At 42.0% G+C, this 19,389-nt stretch overlaps 1 protein-coding gene across 1 annotated transcript; it reads left to right on the forward strand.

Moving 5' to 3' along the window:
- Nucleotides 1–362: 362 nt before the first annotated feature.
- Nucleotides 363–19,019, forward strand: NELFA (negative elongation factor complex member A). Its single transcript, XM_015862564.2, has 11 exons — nucleotides 363–911; nucleotides 4,499–4,670; nucleotides 6,063–6,224; nucleotides 7,114–7,203; nucleotides 9,346–9,476; nucleotides 9,632–9,701; nucleotides 10,503–10,591; nucleotides 11,131–11,242; nucleotides 13,009–13,265; nucleotides 14,006–14,105; nucleotides 15,700–19,019. The coding sequence occupies exons 1-11, from the start codon at nucleotides 660–662 to the stop codon at nucleotides 15,882–15,884; spliced, it is 1,620 nt and encodes a 539-aa protein (XP_015718050.1). The 5' UTR covers nucleotides 363–659; the 3' UTR covers nucleotides 15,885–19,019.
- Nucleotides 19,020–19,389: the final 370 nt, after the last annotated feature.

The following is a 19,389-nucleotide window of genomic DNA, read 5'->3' on the forward strand; positions in this document are numbered from 1 at the left end:
ATCACCTCCCTATCCCTGCTGACCACCCCTCTCCTGATGGAGCCCAGGATCCCATTTGCTTTCCGGGCTGTCAGAGCGCACTGCTGGCTCACGTTAAGTTTCTCATCTATCAGGACCCCTAGGTTTTGACTTGTTATTAGCCACAAACACAGCGGCAAGGCGCTGACAGGACCTGGTGGGCCCCACTGAGGAGCCATTAAAGGGGAAAGGCCGCCATGGGGGCTGTGAAGAAAGGCAAAGGAGCCAGCCATGGCACAGCCCAGCGCTGTGCTGGAAGGCCGGGTTAACTGTAAAGCCTCAGCCTTCCTCCCGCCTTCAACGCAGCGTCCCGGGCTGTGGGAGGAGCGAACTCCGGCTTCTATCGCGCCTCCTGGTTGCCAGCCCTTCACCTCGGAACGTGAAGGAAGGGCCATGAGGCGCTAACGCGGCGCCATCTTACGTTACGGAATAACCGCCGTGGCAGGCGCCATTTTGCATCTGAGCGGGAGAGGAGAACGGCCTCGCTATGTTCCGTATGGGCGCCGCCATTTTAGGTTACGGCAGAATCTCCGCCTTCGCTCCAGCGAACTCATAGGGCGCCGCCATTTTGGGTTACGAACAAGGCTGCGACCCGCAGGGGTCCTCGCCCGCCCCTTCCTCCTTTTAGGTGTCTTCATAAAATGCCTGTGGAGAACCCCTTCTTTTTTCGCTCCGCTCCCAAGATGGCGTCGATGCGGGAGAGCGACACCGGCCTGTGGCTGCACAACAAACTGGGCTCCACGGACGAGCTGTGGGCACCGCCGAGCATCGCCTCGCTGCTCACGGCCTCGGTGATCGACAACATCCGCCTCTGTTTTCACGGCCTTTCCTCGGCCGTCAAACTGAAGCTGCTTTTAGGGATGCTGCACCTGCCCCGCCGGGCGGTGGATGAGGTGAGAGCCGTGTGGGGTGAGGGGGTGCTGCAGTGCCGCTATCATCTCCTCCACATCCCTTTTGCTCTTCGTTATTTATCGTAGCGTGATCATTGGGGCCGCTTCGTGCGGCCTGTGGGCGGCTGGAGCCGGCCCTCAAGGGCAGCGCTGGGCAGGGGAGGCCGAGCCCCGCTTCTCCCTCCTCGCCTTATGGGGAGGGTAGAAAGCGAGGTGTCGGCCCATAGAGCTGCTGCTGCTTCGGGTAAGAGGGCTTTTCAGAGCCCGTTTGTCTTCCAGGATTAGGAGTAGTGGATTAGTGGAGCTGTTCAGCTGGCAAGGCATAAGGATGTATATAGGGCTGCCTGTGCTCCTTCCCCACTAGTAGTGGCTGGTTGCGTAGGTGCGAGCTGAGCATCTCACGTTTGGGAAGGACAGCAGCGAGTGCTGAAACTTTGGGAGTGGAAGATGTGGGGTCTGCACTCAGCGGTGTTTTTTCCCCAACTTCTTGTAGTTAGTTTTTCCCCCTCGAGCAGGATCTGATGCTTCTTGCTTTGTGTTACTTGTCTGGGAACAGCTGTTGCTTTCCTTTCCTTCTCTACTCAGTTGGGGTACAGCTGGCACTGCTTACAGGCTTCATAGGTCCAGAAGAGCTCCTTCACTTCTCCCAGCCCATACTTCATCTTCAGCTGCCTTATTCCTACCAAACAGCAGCTGCTGATGGTTGGAACAAGAATGACTTGAGAAACATTAAGTTTCTTCTGCCAAGTTGAGGAGTTTCCATTTGTGCCTTGAGTGGCATGGTTTGTGGCCATGGCTATGGAGATAGTGCACATTTAATTACTCAGTGAGATTGCGGAGTCTCCTTCTCTGGAGATACTCAAGACCTGGCTTGATTCTTTCCTATGCAGCCTGCTATGGGGAACCTACTTTAGCAAGGGGTTGGACTTAGTGATCTCCAGAAGTCCCTTCTTACCCCTGGGATTCTGTAATCTGCCCCTCAGCTGTGCTTGCACCAGTCCCTCGGATAGAACACAGGTGCTTTGACTTCATTTATGTGTATACCAGGCAGGGTGTGGGGAGATAATGCATTATTCTGGTTGTATGCTTGGCTTTTATGTACTTCAAAGTTGAAAATGCAAGAGGATTGAGGACTATTGAGCTCACACAGGCTGGTTTTTTATGTGAAAATTACCTGTAGTAGTATGGAAAAGCTGTAAAAATTGCCTTTAAAACTACTCAAATTAAGGAACCTTTACCTGCGACAGCATGAAAGCAAAATTCTTCATTCAGAAATCACTCCCGCGTGTGGAAATGGTTTAATTCAACTGGGGAAGTGTTTTATTAGTCCCCTCGGAAAGTCATATGTAGGTTTTCCATGCTATGTACCAGTCTGTAGATGATGTGTGAGGAGTTCGGAGCTGGCAATTGGAAACTTAATAGCGTTAGAAAATACATTGCATCAGCTTTGTAAAACTTCGGGCGTCTTGATAGTGGATGCAGGATATAATAGAGGTGTGTTCTGCAACACGTTCAATGATATTCCCTTCTCTAGATAACAGCCTGAACTTAGTTTTTCTTCTCAAACATCTTTTAATTATTTTTTTTTCTTTATAATGGCATTTTAACTGGCATAGAATAACATGGAAACAATTTGGGAACAGACACATGAGCAAAAAAATCATGTGGGAATCCAGAAAAGTGTGGTATTCCTTGGCTTAGAAGGGATTTAATTGGCTGCTGGTCCTTTCTGACTCTCTGATCTCTCAGCCCTTAGCTGAAGTGCTGTATTTCTTCTTAAACATAACATCCTGTAGTTTTACACTATATGTTCTCATTCGCTGCTTCAAATACTATATACATATTAGCGACTTAATCCTGTGGGATAAGTAATAAACTCAAATTTTGATCACGCTGTGAACCTCGTTACAGCTTATTTGTTCCTGCTGACTAATAAGATGAATTGGCTCCCGTTTTCATTTTCGCAGTTAAGTGTTTTGTAGGCAGTTATCAAAAATATCCTGCTGCCGTTCTCTGGGCAGCATTTACAAGCTCTCCAATCTCTCAGCCTCCAAGCTTTTTGCTGCTGTATATTTCTAGGCTATCATGCTTTAAACTAATGCCTAATGCTCACTGCAGTGGGCTCCTAACCATGGAATAGTAGCACTAAGGACTGAGCCTTGGCCCCCTTGTCAGAAGAGGGAGGCAGTTCTATTTGGCCTATACTTGATGTTCTTTGGATGTAATGGGGTTTATTATTATCTAATGTTACTCTTGGCCCCTTCTGTGCTTTTTCAGGATTAAAATACGGAACATACAATGATGCTATTTGATCCATCTTACTTTTGAATCGAGTAAATATTAATACTGTGCTTTCCAATGCTTTTAGCTTAATGAAAACGCTCTATAATGTTACAGATACTTATTAAACACCACCTTCTCTATGGCCCTGAATGTTGAAAACTTGATTGGCTTTATTAGCCAGTGCAGCTGTTTAAAGGTGCGGCTACATGCCAATTTAGGCCTAATGGAAAGCAAATTAATGAGGCTGCCTTACAATAAGTCTTGTTGGAGCTCTGGCTTTGTGTATTCCTAGTATTATCATCTTTCTTTTCAATACTCGTCCCCACAGTGCTGTATCTTTGCTCTTCCTGCACAGCCATTATTAATCTCCCTTTGTCTCTGTTCCCAGACTCTTTCCATCCTTCCTGATCCTTTCTTCTCATGTTTCTAGTGATGCCTTATGCCAACAGGCTGAGAAAAGTACTTAAGATCCCTGGGTTTTAGATGAGAAGTGCCAGAATCTGTTGTTTGAGATCTTGACGTTCATGTTTAACAAGATGCTGATTGGACTCTTGCTTGACCCAGTGTTGCAATCTTAATTATAAGCTTGAGATTATGGCTGTGCTCGGTAGGGAAATATGTAGGATTCTTTCTTAGTGAGCTGCACCTCACAGATTCTCAAACTACAGCCTTTTCTCAGCTGTGATGAGTATTAACATGAGCCTTAAGAATGCCTAAAGGACAGACTGCCCTGTGTTTTATACCTGACTGAAGTCAGAGGGCAATAACACTGTGTGACTGAAAGGGATTGGGAAATGGCAATGTTTGTCAGCCTCTGAGTGCTGAGAGTTGTGAGTGTTTGGGGAGGAAAATGGAGGGCAAAACTAGGAGCTGTCCTGTAGGACAAAAAGGGGTCCATCTTCATTTAGATGCCTGTTTAAGTAACTTGTTTTCTAGTTAAATATTATCACTGACAAAGGTGTGGGTGGGTACATGGAGTTGTAAGTGGGCTGTAAAACGTACCAAGGCGATACCATAAGAATCTGGCCTGTACTGAGTGAAAATGATGAGGTGAACAAAGCTTTGAGCTGTCAGAAGTTCAAAATGCATTTGTTCAATTGACCAAAAGTGACATTAAAAATAGATCTTGGTTCATTCTTTGCTTTGTTCTAGAGTTAATGTTTAACTGTGACACAGTCTCCCTCTTCCCTTCCCTAGTGGTAAAACATTGTGCATGTTTATCCTAGTGTCTTATTATAAATTAACCCAACTTTAGCTTGTTTAAAACTGTTTCCAATTGGCTGATTTTCTTTTTCTTTTTTTGGTAGATGAAGGGGGCACTGACTGAAATTGTCCAGCTCGCTACCTTGGATTCAGACCCCTGGGTCTTAATGGTAGCTGATATTTTAAAATCCTTTCCAGATACTGGCTCCCTTAACCTTGATCTTGAAGAACAGAATCCCAATGTTCAAGATATTTTAGGAGAACTTAGAGAAAAAGGTAAGTGTCTGATGAATGACAGAAATATGACGCCTCTTTTCAGGAATAGCCCGTCTCTGCTCAGGCAGTTGAGGTATCTTAGTGCTATTGGACAAGCTGTATGTCTTCTCTCAACTGCCACAGTTCATGACCTGGTATATTCCTGAACGGGCAACTGTGATACTTGAGGAATGGTAACCTCTTAAATTATCTTTCCACAAATCATCAGAACTTGCGTGTCAGGTCCCTCCGTAATTGTAAAGGGCAGCATAGAAGTTAATGTGGTTTCACTGGCTTTGTAGACAGACTCTTATGTGCACTGTTAGGTAATAACAGCTCACCTTATTAATCTGCTGTAACAGTTTAATATACTTCTGTCTTGTATGTTGTTGTATTAAAGACAGCAGTGAGGCTTTTTTTTTTTGTAGCAGCAGCACCATTTGCATTGGGCACGTGAGGTCCCCTCTGTTCAGTCTTCCTTTAGCCAACAAATGGAGGCACTGGGGGACTGGTCTAAAGGAGAATTGAGTTGCTGATGTCCAGCTAGCAAAGCTATTCCTATTTGGTTGGCTTTGATTTAGCAAATACTCCAGGAAAGAAAACAAGCTTGGGCATTAGTGGTCAAAAGTGGTTTTGGAGTTAGGACTGCTGTAAGGCAATAGTTTGAAAGGGTTGGGGCTCTTCTGCCTGGAGAAGAGAAGGCTCCAAGAAGACCTTATAGTAGCCTTCCAGTACCTGAAGGTGGCCTACAGGAAAGCTGGGGAGGGACATTTATATAAGGGCACATAGTGCCAGGATGAGGCGAAATGGCTTTAAACTGGAAGAGGGTAGATTTAGACTAGATGTTAGGGAGGAATGCTGTACTGTGAGGGTAGTAAGACACTGTAACAGGTTGTGCAGAGAGACTGTGGATGCCCCCAGTATTGAAGGTTTTTAGTCCCAGGCTGGATTGTGTTTGAGCAACCTGGTCTAGTGGGAGGTGTCCCTGCCTATAGTGGGGGGTTGGAACTAGATGATCTTACAGGTCCATTCCAACCCAAACCATTCTGATTCAATGATCTTTTGTATGTTCACAGTTTTTGGTTTGGCTTTTCAGTCAGTAGTTTTCTTTTTCATGGGCAGTTTTTGAAAGGAACCGAGGATTTTATCATTTTTATCTGTCTTAAAACTGTAGCACACTTTAAAATTCCTGTTGTTTGAGTAGATGTATGGGAGCTTACAAACTTAATGTAGAAAACAAACACCCTAATAACTGACTGTGTACTGTTCAGATCAGAACTCATTTACACATGGTGTTTAAGTGAGTTAGATATACTTCAATAAACACCTATAGAGTCTAGTTGTAGAATGTTTTGCAATGTTCTGTCAAAGAGATGCTTATAGCCCTGTGTACTGTGTTAACTCTTTATGCAGTAAGTGAAGGTGAAACGTCAGCTATGTTGCCGTTGGAATGCCAGTACTTAAACAAAAATGCCTTGACAACACTAGCGGGGCCACTTACCCCCCCAGTGAAACACTTCCAGCTGAAAAGGAAACCTAAAAGTGCCACTCTCCGAGCTGAACTCTTGCAGAAGTGTAAGTATTATTACAGCCAGTTCTAACACTGAGTAACAGCAGGGAAAGGAAAATTTGTCAGTCTTATTTATGCAGTGTGGGGAGACATATGCCAAAATCTCTTGCTGTAAGACATGTGACTGCACCCCAACACCCTCTTGATAGCACATGTGGAAGAGCAGGTGCAAGCCATTCTAGCCATGATTATATTAAGATGCTAATCTTGATTTAAATGCTGTCCAGACTTCAAGGGATACAAAAAGCTGCATCTTTTTAAAGTGTAGGTATGTTCTCTCAAAAGTGTATTTAAGTCAGTGGTGAAGGCTTGAAGGACAGCTTTGGTTAAAGCTCCTGAAACAATTTAATACGCCATATGTTTCTGCAACAGGGAGCAAGAGCTGCTAATTAATGCTTCATGTTGCTCAGTATGGCTGTATGGGGGGTGAAAGCCAATAGTTCTCACTAACAAAAGGCAGCATATGTATACATCTATATATTGGTAGCTAATCTGACTGATCTTAAATTAGTTTCCTGAACCTGCTGCTGTGTTGGAGCAGCTTGATACTTTCTTGCATGTGACCCAAGAAATTGGTGTTAAAAAAGCTGTAAATCTTATATGAAAACGTTACATCTCACTCTTATGTGGAACTTAAATGATTTCAATCTTTGAATAAATTGTCTAATGATTTATTGTAGCTCTGACCGTCCTGTCAGTTGCAGTTGTATCTGTTTTGCATTTCTCCACGTACAGTGTAGCTCGCAAATTACTTGATTGTTTTTTTATTACAATATAGTTCTTGTTGATATTCACAGCATTTATATGTTAATAACATTTTATGTAGGAAGCCGTGTATTTTCTAGCACAGACTTTATAATAACTGAAGTCTTGGGTTTTGTTTTCTTTTTGTAGCGACAGAAACCGCTCAGCAGCTCAAGAAGACGGCAGGAGTGCCTTTTCATGCCAAGGGCAGGGGACTGGTCAAAAAGATTGATACAACAAGTACGGCTCACTCATATCACTTCCCTGAAAGAAAATCTGATAAAATAGCTTTGAAGACTAGAATTACTTTTTCCTACAAAAGCTGAATTCATTCTGAAGCAAAGGATTTATCCCCTTCTTTGTCTCTTTACTTCTATTTGAATGTTGTTACAAGTCTTAGGAGAAGTAAGAGTGGTGTTGTGTTAGATGTCAGTGTATCTGCCATGCTTATTTGAGATGGGTGTAGCTGGATCATGCCTACAGACTTCAGTAAGAACTTAATTTGCAGTAATCCAGGAATAACTTCTGCCTAAGCTGCGTTGCTCCAAGAGGGAGCAGAGTGACTGGATCATGGTAATCTCTGGTCTCAGAACTACTGTGAAGTGGACTGGATCTAGCTTGCATGTATATCATTCCCTATAGAGAAGGGGAGGGGAAAATAACGAAGATAGTGTGTAGAATATATTACTACTACAGAGGATAGTTTAAACATAGGGTATAAGAAAAGTGCAAATCTCAATCACACAGATTCAAGCAGGGATAAGGAGCACTCAGTCCAACAGATCATTCTGGTGTTCTTAACTATTTTGTAAGGGTTAACTGGCACAATATCTTAATGGGAAGGTACTCTTAAAGTAGCTAAGAGTGTTTAGTGTTGCTTCTATTTAACAGACATGATAAACACATACAGCTATTAATGTGAGAGTTTCAACTGTTCACTCAAGTTCCAGAATTGCCTAATTGTTTTTTAATAAGTTGTAGGAGTAGGAAGCAGGTTTGAAATTAGTAACACTTTAAATAACATCAGAGTTTTTTTGGCTGTCAATATGATGCTGAGCTATAAAACCTGAGTATTTTCTTGGTGTGATATTTAAAAGCTGAATGTACTGTGTCAGTGCACTTAATACATAGGTTTGAGTACCAGAGTTGAGGGATAACAGTGTGAAGTGTGGGGAAACACCATCACGGGTGTAGCAACTTCTACTGAGCATTGTGGCAGCAAGTTCTTTTATTTGCAGTGTGGAGCTAAGTTGGACGCTTCCTGTGCAGACCATAGCTCCAGCATTTTAAACCCTTCTGTGAAACAGTAATTCCACTGGATTACAAAAGATTTGAGCTTTGCAGAGCCAGTGTTTCAGCGTAATATAACTCGCTAAAGAGCATCTTCATCTGAGGCAGTGTCCCACCTTGCAGAATTTTGAAGCTTTATCTTCATTTCTCCAAACTCCAAGGTGTCAGTGCTTCTGTTCCTTCGTGTCTTAATAGGCAGGAACTGGGGAAACTGTGAGACTGGATGTCCGAGTTGTAGAATCACTGAATTCATGAGTTGAATGGGACCCATGAGGATCACAGTGTCCAACTCCTGGCTCCCTGTATTACCACCCCAAATTGAAACCATATTTCTGAGAGCAGTGTCCAAATGCTTCTTGAACTGCAGCAGGCTTGGAGCTCTGACTGCTTCTCTTAGATGCTTGTTCCTGTACCAGATTGATGCATCTGTGTTCAGAAGTGCAAAGTGTAATAGTCAGTTTTGTGGAGGAACCAAAAATTTGATTGGATTGATGTAACTTTTAATAAAAGTGGTGATTTGGGACACCATGGAAGAACTGGGATGGCTCCTGTACTGCTTAAGAACTCTCCAAGTGTGGCTCATAACAACAGTCTTTGGCCAGAGTTCTAGATCTTGAAGCTTAGAGAGTAACTGTAAGTAGTAGGGTTCAGATCGTTCCTGCTTAATAGCTTTATATGGGTTTGAAGTTTGTGTCTGTAAGTAAGGAAAGTATCAATATATGGGTTTGAAGTTTGTGTCTGTAAGTAAGGAAAGTATCAATATATGTAGAAGAGTATATTCTGATAGCAGTGTGCTGATTTGATTACTTCATTTACAACGCATAGGAAAATACTGAAGGTAAAACTGTAATAAAAATTACTATGGGATTGTAAACATTAGTGGGGAGTGACTCTGCTCTTGTTTGAAGGGTAAAACCCAATCTGAAGTTTGAAGAGCATTTAGTATTTTGTAGAGTTCCTTTTTTAGACACTTCTGAAGTTAGGGGGAGTATTAAGAAAGGGTAAAAGTTAATACCTCATTGTTGTACTATAATTAGTGATGCAGGTATTTTAATTGTTACTTTCTTATTATTTTTTTTTTTTTGTCTTAAGCGCCACTCAAAGGAATACCAAAACAAGCTCCATTCAGGAGTACTTCAGCACCTAGTGTATTTAACCCTTCTGGAAACAGAAATCCTATTCCTCCTTCAAGAACACCTCTGCGTAAAGAAAGAGGAGTAAAGGTAGGTGAATTCCTGCTCAGATCTCCCTGTTTTAAAATAACTTTTTGGTGCTGTTTTGAATCGAGCATCAGCATGTTAAAGAAAAATTTAAGGATAATATTGAGATAGCAACAGCAACATAAATTAAAACTAAAATTCTGCATTCTTTTCTTCAGCTTTTAGAATTCTCTGAGCTGGATATGGTAGGTGCTGGCCGTGAAGCAAAGAGAAGAAGAAAGACATTAGGTTAGTATGGAGCACTACGGTCAAAAGCTGTTAATATACATTCAAATGTTTTATTCTTGGTGTGTTGAAACTCATCTGCTAAGTTCACAAGAAAAAAGGGCCAGAACATCCTAATTCCACTTATTTTACTTTTTTTTCCTCTGGTTTTGCTGGTCATACTTCCATGTGCCATGGTAGTGACTTGGCTCAGTGGCGTGAAAGGACTGAACCAGCCATTTGTACTTTGCACAGCAAAGCTAGACCTGAAAGTAGCCTCGCATCTGAAATTGTTCTGAGATTATGTGCTTATCCCTACCAGTTGCACAGCCAAGTGAAGGAATGGAAAGTAATCTTGATAAAAATTAAAGAAATCTCACTTCAAGGCTGTGCCTTAGATTTTAACAAATGAATCACGTCTTTTACTCAAGTGGCAGCTCTACTGAAGCATATCAGGAAGATGTGCTAGGCAGTTTATGTTCTGCAAAAAAGAAAATTAGGGTTTTTTGGTAGCAAATGCAATAATTTTGTTCGAAGACAGTAATTGAAAGTTCTTGGTAGTTTTTAATATCAGAAAAATAGGCTAATTAGCCTTAGCTGCTGCATCTTGATGGATATATCTATTGTGGTTCACTTAATCATTGTGTTGTTCATGAAGTTGTGTAGGAAGGTTACTGTATATTCTTTACTGTAACCTTTCAGCATGTGCTTCTTAAGCATGGTCTAGCAGACTCTTTGAAAATGTGTTTTTTCTAGATCACTGTTTGAGTCAAATTCAATATTTAAGCGTATTTCCTTGAACTGACTTGTGTTTTTATGCAACAGATACAGAAGTGGTGGAAAAGCAAGCCAAAGAAGAAACAGTAGTAGAAAATGCTACTCCAGATTATGCTGCTGGCCTTGTGTCTACACAGGTAAAAACAAAACATGAGAGGAGAAACTCCTACCGCACAATCAATAACAGATGAGAAAACAGTGATGCATGGGGCTCTGTTCTCCATTTTCCTTTGTGATCTTGTGAAAATGTTGCTAAATTTAGAAGGCAGCTTCTTCTGAGGTCTCGCATATGTTTGTAATGAGATCCGAGCCAGCCCCTTTACTGAAAAGGAAGGAGAAATACAAGGAATTGATTTCTGTCCAAAATGCCCCTGGCTTATAATCCCTTCCTAGAACCCATGAAGTTCAGAGGTGGCCACTTTCTCTCTTAGTGGTATTGTTTTGTGTTATGAAATGTGCACGATATTGTGCTATAAATACAAAACAGTGATTCCTTTTGCTTGATCCAGGATGGTATCTGCATTGTACATTGGTGTTGATTGCCTGTTTGAGTGGAGACAAAGCCTTACTTAAATTTACTGTGGTTAGGCCCTCTGCGTGTCCCACGTGTCCCAGAGGCCTCTTTGCATTCTTTCTGTGGGTTCTTCACCACGCATAACACTTCTGTGTTTTACAGAAACTCGGCTCACTGAACAATGAGCCAGCGTTACCTTCTACAAGTTATTTACCTGCTACTCCCAGTGTGGTGCCATCGTCCTCATACATCCCAAGTTCTGAAACACAGCCAGGTAAGTAAGACACACTTCTTTTAAAAAACACACCCTTCTGTAGAAATCCTTTTTCTCCACCCCTTAATACACTTTCTTGCCCTTAAATTTCCTTCCTTGCTGCGTGTACAGTCTTACAGGAGCATATCAGCTTGCACTAACACATGTACGTGACTGGGATTTGTTACCAGAGCTTGTAGTTAACAGAGAACCAGCACTGCAGTTTGTGTTATTTTTGCTCTTGCTTGTTAAATGTTACTGTAGCTTTTGCCTACGTGAGCTGTGGAGTGTTGGTCCCCATAGAAAAAGCCATACAGAAAAACTAATCACTGAACTTGGCTCTGAAACGGTTCAGAATCTCTCTGAAGGTCTGTGCAAATCTCTCTGACAGAAAATTGGCATCTCTGGAAGGAATGCAGCCAAAAGCACATCAGTGTTGTCAGCAGCTAGTATTATTTTCCAGAGCGTTGGCAGTGTATTCCGCATCAGAGAAAGCCTGGTTTAAAATTCTCTATTGTCTTTGTCTCCTGTTGTTGGTGGTGTTTTCTTTTTTCTAGCTTCCCTTACAGACAAGGAATGCAGTGTTCTTGAAGATCTGTGAATCTGGTTTCATCTAATCTGATGTTGTGTAATTAAGATATATGTTACTTTATGCAAATCAATCCTGACATGAGATGAAGCTAGTAATAAAAGTGGAGATTTGTACAAAATAAGTGGGTAGCTAGTTATCTTACTGGCTAAGAGCCACGTTGCTAAAGCCAGTGCTGTATCCATGCCTAGATGAATGAGAGTACTAGAACCTTCCCATTCTCTAAAACTTGATCTGAAAGGCATCTGCTGAGTTGTGTTCTGTATCTGCCTTTTGGTCTCTTGTAAACACAGATGAGTTTAGGTTAGTTTAAATCTTAAGAGACTCATAAAGGTACTTAAAGAGCTGTAGCTATGTCAGAGAGCTGCAAGAGAACATGGAGAGTAGTGAGGTCCTGGAACAGGCTGCCCAGGGAGGTTGTGGATGCCCCGTCCTTGGAGGTGTTGAGGGCCAGGTTGGACGGGGCCCTGGGCAACCTGATCTAGTGAATGTGTATGTTTGGTGGCCCTGCCAGGCAGGGGGGCTGGAACTTCATGATCCTTGAGGTCCCTTCCAACCCAGGTCATTCTGTGATTCTATGAACGTGCACTGTCTGGCTGTCTGTTGGATAATGCAGTCACTTGTGATATACTTTCCCTCTAGCTGCAGTCAGCTTTGGTATAGGAACTTCTTGGATGGCTGAGTACAGGCAAATAAGTGAACTTCTCAATATTGAGAGGGTTTAGCCCTTTTAGCAGTTAGTGTTTAAAAGAATTCTTTTTGTTTTTGATTTTGATTTTAATCTTATCTGTTTAAACATTTATGTATTTTCAGTATTTTTTACTGTCAGAGCCTGCATTAGTTTAAAAACAGATTGCTGTGCAGAAATCAAAACTGCAGTCTGACAAAGTTGGTGGGGTCAGCATACAAGTGTTATAGCTGCATATGTTATAAAGTAGATCAACTCAAGTTTAATTCATGCCCATTAAAGCTGAAATTTGCTTCTAAACGTAGCGTAATCCACATCGGAAATCTCGTCGCTGTCTAATTGTTAGAGGTGATTGAGTGGGGACAGTACTAGCTCTTCATGTTTTCAGATGGGTGCTAGATGACATAGAGTCATGGTAGGTAGAAGAGTCAGGAATCTTAGATCCTTCTAAAATCCATTGGTGATGAGCCTTGTTTGTGGATTATAATCTGCTCTTTTTTTTTTTTGCAGTTGGTTCTGCACGAGAGGCTTTGCAGACTAACAGACAGACTGAAGAGCCTGCAGCTCCAAATGCTACCACAACTCTGCCTGCGCAGTTCAAGCAGAGAACTCCCATGTACAACAGTAACTCAAATCCACCTGCAACTACACCTACCTCACCCCTCACCCCTACCACACCTCCTGCCATTTCCCCTGCAGCGCAAGCACCACAAGTGGCTCCTCAAACTCAGCAACAGCCACCACCGAAAAAAAGCCTCTCTCTTACAGTGAGTAGCAAATAGGTTGTTCTTAGATGATGCTTTTGATGTAGATTGGAAAAGCACATTTTTATTATTGATCTTACTTTGGGAGAAAGGCATAGTTCCAGCAGTGCCTATAGCCTTGCTTGTAGCATAAGCTACTAGAAGAGATTGCATTGTTGCATTGGTAGGAATGAAGTTATCAGTAGAATAAAGGCAAAACTCTTGATTTCTTTTCCTGCCTCCCTCCCCCAGTCTGTTATCAGTTTTTAAAAGCTTGGGAGTGCAGAAGTAAATAAATAACAATTGCTTACCCTGAAGCTTCTTATTGCTCCTATGTTTGTATATTTCATGGATGCTTGAAATTAGTCGGGTAATCAATTTGAGATAAAGCTGTCTCTGAAGACTTCACAAAGCACCTCTGTAAGCTCAGCTTAAAAGATCTGAACCCTAAGAAGCTGTGACTTCGGTAGCTTTGCTTTGTTTATAAAGAAAAACTTTCCCTTTGAAATTACTGCAAGTCTGCGTGTTATATGATATAATAGAGGCACTTCTTAACTAAGGTAGTAAAGAACACAATATGGAGTGGAAACAGCAGCTCTCTTAGCACATGTTTCTGTAACTGTTTAAAGTGCTACTTTTTCAGTGTAAGTTTCAGAACTGTCACTGCTGCAAGTGTTAGATCTAATCATTTAAAGATGAAAAGCTTTGAGGTTCCTGTCTTTGTGTTTTTCTGCTGGAATTCATATTTGTTGTACCTTTTGCAGAGGGAGCAAATGTATGCTGCACAGGAAATGTTCAAGACTGCAAACAAAGTTACAAGGCCAGAAAAGGCTCTTATACTTGGATTCATGGCAGGATCCAGAGGTATGTATTGAAATTAAGTTACTTTGCTTTTCAATTTCCAGTCTGAAGTACAATGTGTTGTTTCAGATTGTGCATATGTGAATAAATGTCTCCTGCTTTACCTGCACTCAGGGTGTGCTAGAATCTAGTTTATTCTGGACTGTGTTTATTTCAATGGATTAAAATTTTGGCTACCTCAAAGTAGTTTTTTAGTCCTTTTCTAATAAAAATAGAATGTCAGCCACTAAGCACAAAACATACACAGAAGTGAACTGAGCGCATGTAATGCTGCTTAGAAGACACACAGAATCACAGAATGACACGGGTTGGAAGGGACCTCAAGGATCATGTAGTTCCAACCCCCCTGCCTGGCAGGGCCACCAAACATACACCTTTACTAGATCAGGTTGCCCAGGGCCCCGTCCAACCTGGTCTTGAGACACAGGCCAATCCAAGTGGAACAGTGAGCAGCTTGATTGGGTTCTCATATTCTGTCTACAAGACAGAATGTAAGGTCTTCCATAGCAGGCTGAGGAACAAACTGTGTAATATGGAGCCTCTTCACTAGCTCTGCAGCATTAAAAATGTAGCCGCTGTTTTCTCTACTTCAGGGATAGGTGCTGAAAATCATAGGGAGGTCTCCTCTAGGCTTGATCTTGTTGTACATTGGCCTCGATGGACCAAGATTGTACTACTCAGTCATCTACTAAATGTAAGATGAGAAGGAGCTTAAGAGTCTTTAAGTGAACTCTGTCATCTGCGCTGGCTCTGCTTTCTAGGTTGCTGTTTGAGGGCTCTTGTCACAGGAGTGCTGGAGTCTAAATGTGGCTTATGCATTTGGATTAGTGCAGTACATCATTCAAGACAGCCAGGATAGAGTTACTATGATGATCCTGGGGCTTAATAAAGTTTTGTGTTGATTACATTTGTGAGTGCTCTTACTAGTAGATATGACTTCAGAATGCTGTAGCAGGATGTACTTTAATATCTGTATTGATGTTTTTTGTGATGTGAGGTAAGCATTTTTTTAATAGTGTGTGTGTGTGTTTCCTTTGTATGTGAATATACATAAGTAATATAAATTCATAACTAGTAATGTCAGTACTTTTTGAAAGTTGGGTAAATTACTGTTCACGAGGATTTTCCTGATTTTCCTAACAATTGCAGTAGTTGGATGTGTAACATTCAGTTCTTGTGCCTCATAGATCAGTAACTTCAATGAATCTGGTAAGGCTTCCACAATTACTAAAAGCTGTTGAGTTCTTTAAACTATGAAATGTATCTCAAACAGAGGAAGATTGGTAGGTTCAAGCTTAGCAAATGCAAGGCTTAGAGTTCTTGAGGCAGACAGCAGAGGCATTTGCACACTTCACCTGCACTGACTCGCTTTTGTTCTTTGTCATTGAGATCTATATGAGGCTTGGTTTTGTTATAAGAGAAATAAAGTCTGTGATGTATGGAGTGAAGGTCTGTGGCCACGTGGTGTAGAAATAAACCCAGAACTAATAGAAAACACTAGCGTGTTTTGAGTGTAAGGTTTTGAATCTCTCTCAGGTTCTCTTTGCTTTCTCATAATGCCAAGATGTGCAACTTGTTTCTGTTTTTGTTTCCACAGAGAATCCTTGCCAAGAGCAAGGTGACATCATTCAGATTAAACTTAGTGAGCATACAGAAGATTTACCAAAGGCTGATGGCACTGGCAGCACCACTATGTTGGTTGACACAGTCTTTGAAATGAACTACGCTACCGGTGAATGGACCAGATTCAAGAAGTACAAACCTATTACTAATGTTTCTTAAAAGATGCAGCTACAGCAGACTGGACCAAATGAGGCTTAGAGTCAACCAGCTCATAGAGTATGTCAACTGTACAAAACGGCATCCATGTGTACATTTATTACCCTCCAGCATAGAAGCTGTGGCTCTTCAACCTAACTGGGCTCAGTGAATGCAGAAGAAGTTGATGTTGAATTTCCTTTTTTGTCTTGTTTTCTTTTTTTTTATTATCTGGAAAAGGTGGTTTTAGGGGAGGGAATGGTTGGTGGTTTTTTTGTTCTGTCTCGTTTTTAAATGTGATTTTAAGATGCTGGAAGAGGAGAGCAGATCACAACTGAATGATTACAGATGGGAGCAGTTTACTTCTGAGTACCTGAAGAGAAGACTACTGCACAGTCGTTCACAGTTTACCATTTAAACAAGGGCACAGATCTTTACTGTTTAAAGAAGCTATTCTCTGTGACTGCATGGGTTCCATGAGCGCTTCAAGCACCACGTGGTGCTTCATTTTATAATTCAGTTGCAGTAGAACTAAATACTGCAGGTGAGAGATGTCTGGTGTCTAGTGGTACCCACTGTACGTTCAGCTTATTTATGCTCGAGGCATAGGATGGGATTGAGTATCTTTAATTTGCTATATTGTCTATGTCCATACGCAGCATGAGTTAACCTATGTTTGGCTTTACTTGAGATCAAGAGAAACTGAATATCGTAGTTTTCTGATGGAAAAAAATAGCAAAAGCAGAGAAAAACTGAAAGGGAGCAGTGGGCTGTTGGCAGTGTGGAAACTAGTGTTTTGCCATGGCATTCTTAGGGTAAAAGCTTATCAGTGGCTATTGCATGGCAAGTCCTTCAAACAGCCTGGGAGGAAAGGAAGCTAAAACACATCAAGGCTGACTGCAGCATTTCTGCTTTTTAAATGGCCCTGGAAATGGTTGATGCATCTCTGAATGAGATGATTGGGAGGTGGTGGTAACGTATGTTTGGTTGAGCTGTCATAAGGTGCTTGTTACCTTATCCAAAAAGCTCAGAGTGAGTTTAGCTGTGGTTCCTACCTGTGTAGTTATCAGTATAATCATCAACGTGGCTGCAGTTATTCTTCCATACAAACATACCTTACATGTGCCCCTTCCTAGTAGAAGCACGTCTTCATAACAATGGTTTCGCCTGCCCTTAGACGTTCCACTATAGCCTGCATTTATTGACAGGGACTGTGTACATAGTTCGGGATTCACTGTTTGGACACTCGTTCGCATTCTTTGAGAGGGAGACTTGGTTTAAACGTCTGGTTTTTGCCAGTGCTTGTGTGTGTAGAGCTGTGCTTAGTTGGGAATGGTGCTTGGAAGGAAGGCGGCCAACAGAGCAGGTGGGTCTCCTGGTGCTGAGATGGGACCTTAGGCTGAATGCAGTTCGTGTTAAAGCAGAACTTGTAGGACAAAACGAGGCTTTTCTTTTAATAAAAGAAAGCAGACCAAATCCCCTCAGTGCTCGTAACATAATAAGATGTTCAGGTAATTTAGAATATTTTATATCAGAAAATTTTTTATCGCTTTTTTATTTCGGGTTTCTCAAACGAATGATCCAACTGAAGAGGGAAAGCAACAAGAGAATCTGCATTCACAGCACTGTAAAAGGTGACCAAAATTATGATTCCTTAATGTTATTTGAGCAAATAGAGTTTGAGCTCCTGTAGTGGGCAGCTCATTGAATGGCATCTGCTGACACTGCAGAGCTCTGTGTGTGTTATAGCGTGATCATTAGGCTCCACCTTCCACCATCACCTCTAGGGCTCCCCTCCACATCTTATTAACCCGTATCAGAAGCAGTGCAGGTTGTGGCTCTGATAGTGTGTTCTCCTTTAAGCAGCTACAAACCAGCCTGTGAGGTTGGTCGTGGGCTTCAGGTTTTAGAATGAGCTCCATTAAAATGCATTTTCACGGCTGTAACTTATTTGATTGTATCTTACCTAATATCTTTGCTAATAGCAGCATATAAAAGCATCCATCTTTTAAAGCAAAGGTTTAAAAGAAAGCAACATTCCTTTTTTTTTCTGTCTGCATTCAGATTTTTAAAGGGTTATTTTTTGTGATGGCCATTTTTAGACGCGTGTCGTAGTTGTCTTTAAGGCTCCTACTTGCTCAATAAGCTGCAAGCACCAAACGTGATTTTAGAATGAATGTTTTAGGAAGCTGAGGGCCGTGTGCTCACACTGCTCCTTCAATTTGACTCTCAACACTAAAGCATTACCGCAGGTTGCTGTGTGAGTCTTAGGAGGTTTCTTAAATGCCAAAAGAAAGGGAAGTTTTTGCAATGGTTTGGTAAGAAGTGAAAGCACATGGAGCTCTTGGGTTCAGAGAAAGGTGGTGTGGCAGGCAGGGCAACAGCAGCATCCAGGTTGCAGTGCAGTGGAATTGCTGCATGCAGAGCAGTTTGTTGGGTGGGGGTGGACAGAACCCACACACGCAGCCAGGCTGCTGAACAACTTGCCCTACAAATCCTGGGTTTCTTCAGGCTCCGTTTTCTTCACGAGTAAAGACTTGAAAGTGAAACGAGCTCAATGACGGTGAGCCCAAGGGGGACGTTGAGTACAAGCACCAATTACAGATCCCTTCCTCCTCCTCTTTCCTGCTCTAGTTCTGTAGTTCTCTCCATACGACGCTGTTGAGACTCGGTGTGATTAACACTCTTGTGTTGGGCTGGTGTTGTGTGGGTTAACTTCATTTTCCACTGGTAGCTCTGCTGGTTCTAACCTTCCAGTTTAACGCCATAGGATGCAATGCGGGGTGGGGGGAAGCCTTTGGTTGCTCGATACCTCTGTGTGACATTGGCAATATCACTAAACAATGTCTCAGTGCAAACCCTTGTCTAGATAGAAGAAGCTCGAGACTTTGACATCATATAAAGAGTGAATCACATTCTCATAGTGTAACCTGACTGGAAAAGACTAAGAAACATTCAACCAGAGCCCTCGGGAGTCTGGTGCCTTTAACAAGAACCATCACTTTGTGAGATGTTACATCTATCGCATAGTCTGTATGTTTTCTATTTGGGTTTGGTTTTTTGTTTTTTGTACAGTTGTAAATTCAGAATATCCTGTCTTTGGGTACGTATTTTCAGTGTACTACAGTATGTATAATAAAACTTTAGATTTTCTATGGACGCAGACTGTTTTATTTCAATAGTCACGTTATGTGCCTCCAATCTAAATCCGTCACCTTTAAATGTCAGCGCTGCAATCCATCCCAGCAGCACGGAAGGTTCTGGCTGGTTCCAGGGCTTTGGAATAGAACTTGCCATTAAAAGATACTTAGTGCTTCTTATGAGGAAGGATTTCACGAAGGAGGCAGGTTGTTAACACTTATTACGAAGGTTCCTGCTGGTACCATTATAAAACATCACTTATTTTGGGTTTAGCATTGACTGAATCGATGTCTTCTTGTTTTTCAAAGCTGTGGTGCCACCCTGTGGCCATTTGGGCTGGTACAGCTTTAGTCTGTTTGGAGCTGTTGTGTTCGTGCCTTTGGTTGTG

Source organism: Coturnix japonica, chromosome 4 (genome assembly GCF_001577835.2).
Source record: "Coturnix japonica isolate 7356 chromosome 4, Coturnix japonica 2.1, whole genome shotgun sequence".
Lineage (NCBI taxonomy): Eukaryota > Metazoa > Chordata > Aves > Galliformes > Phasianidae > Coturnix > Coturnix japonica.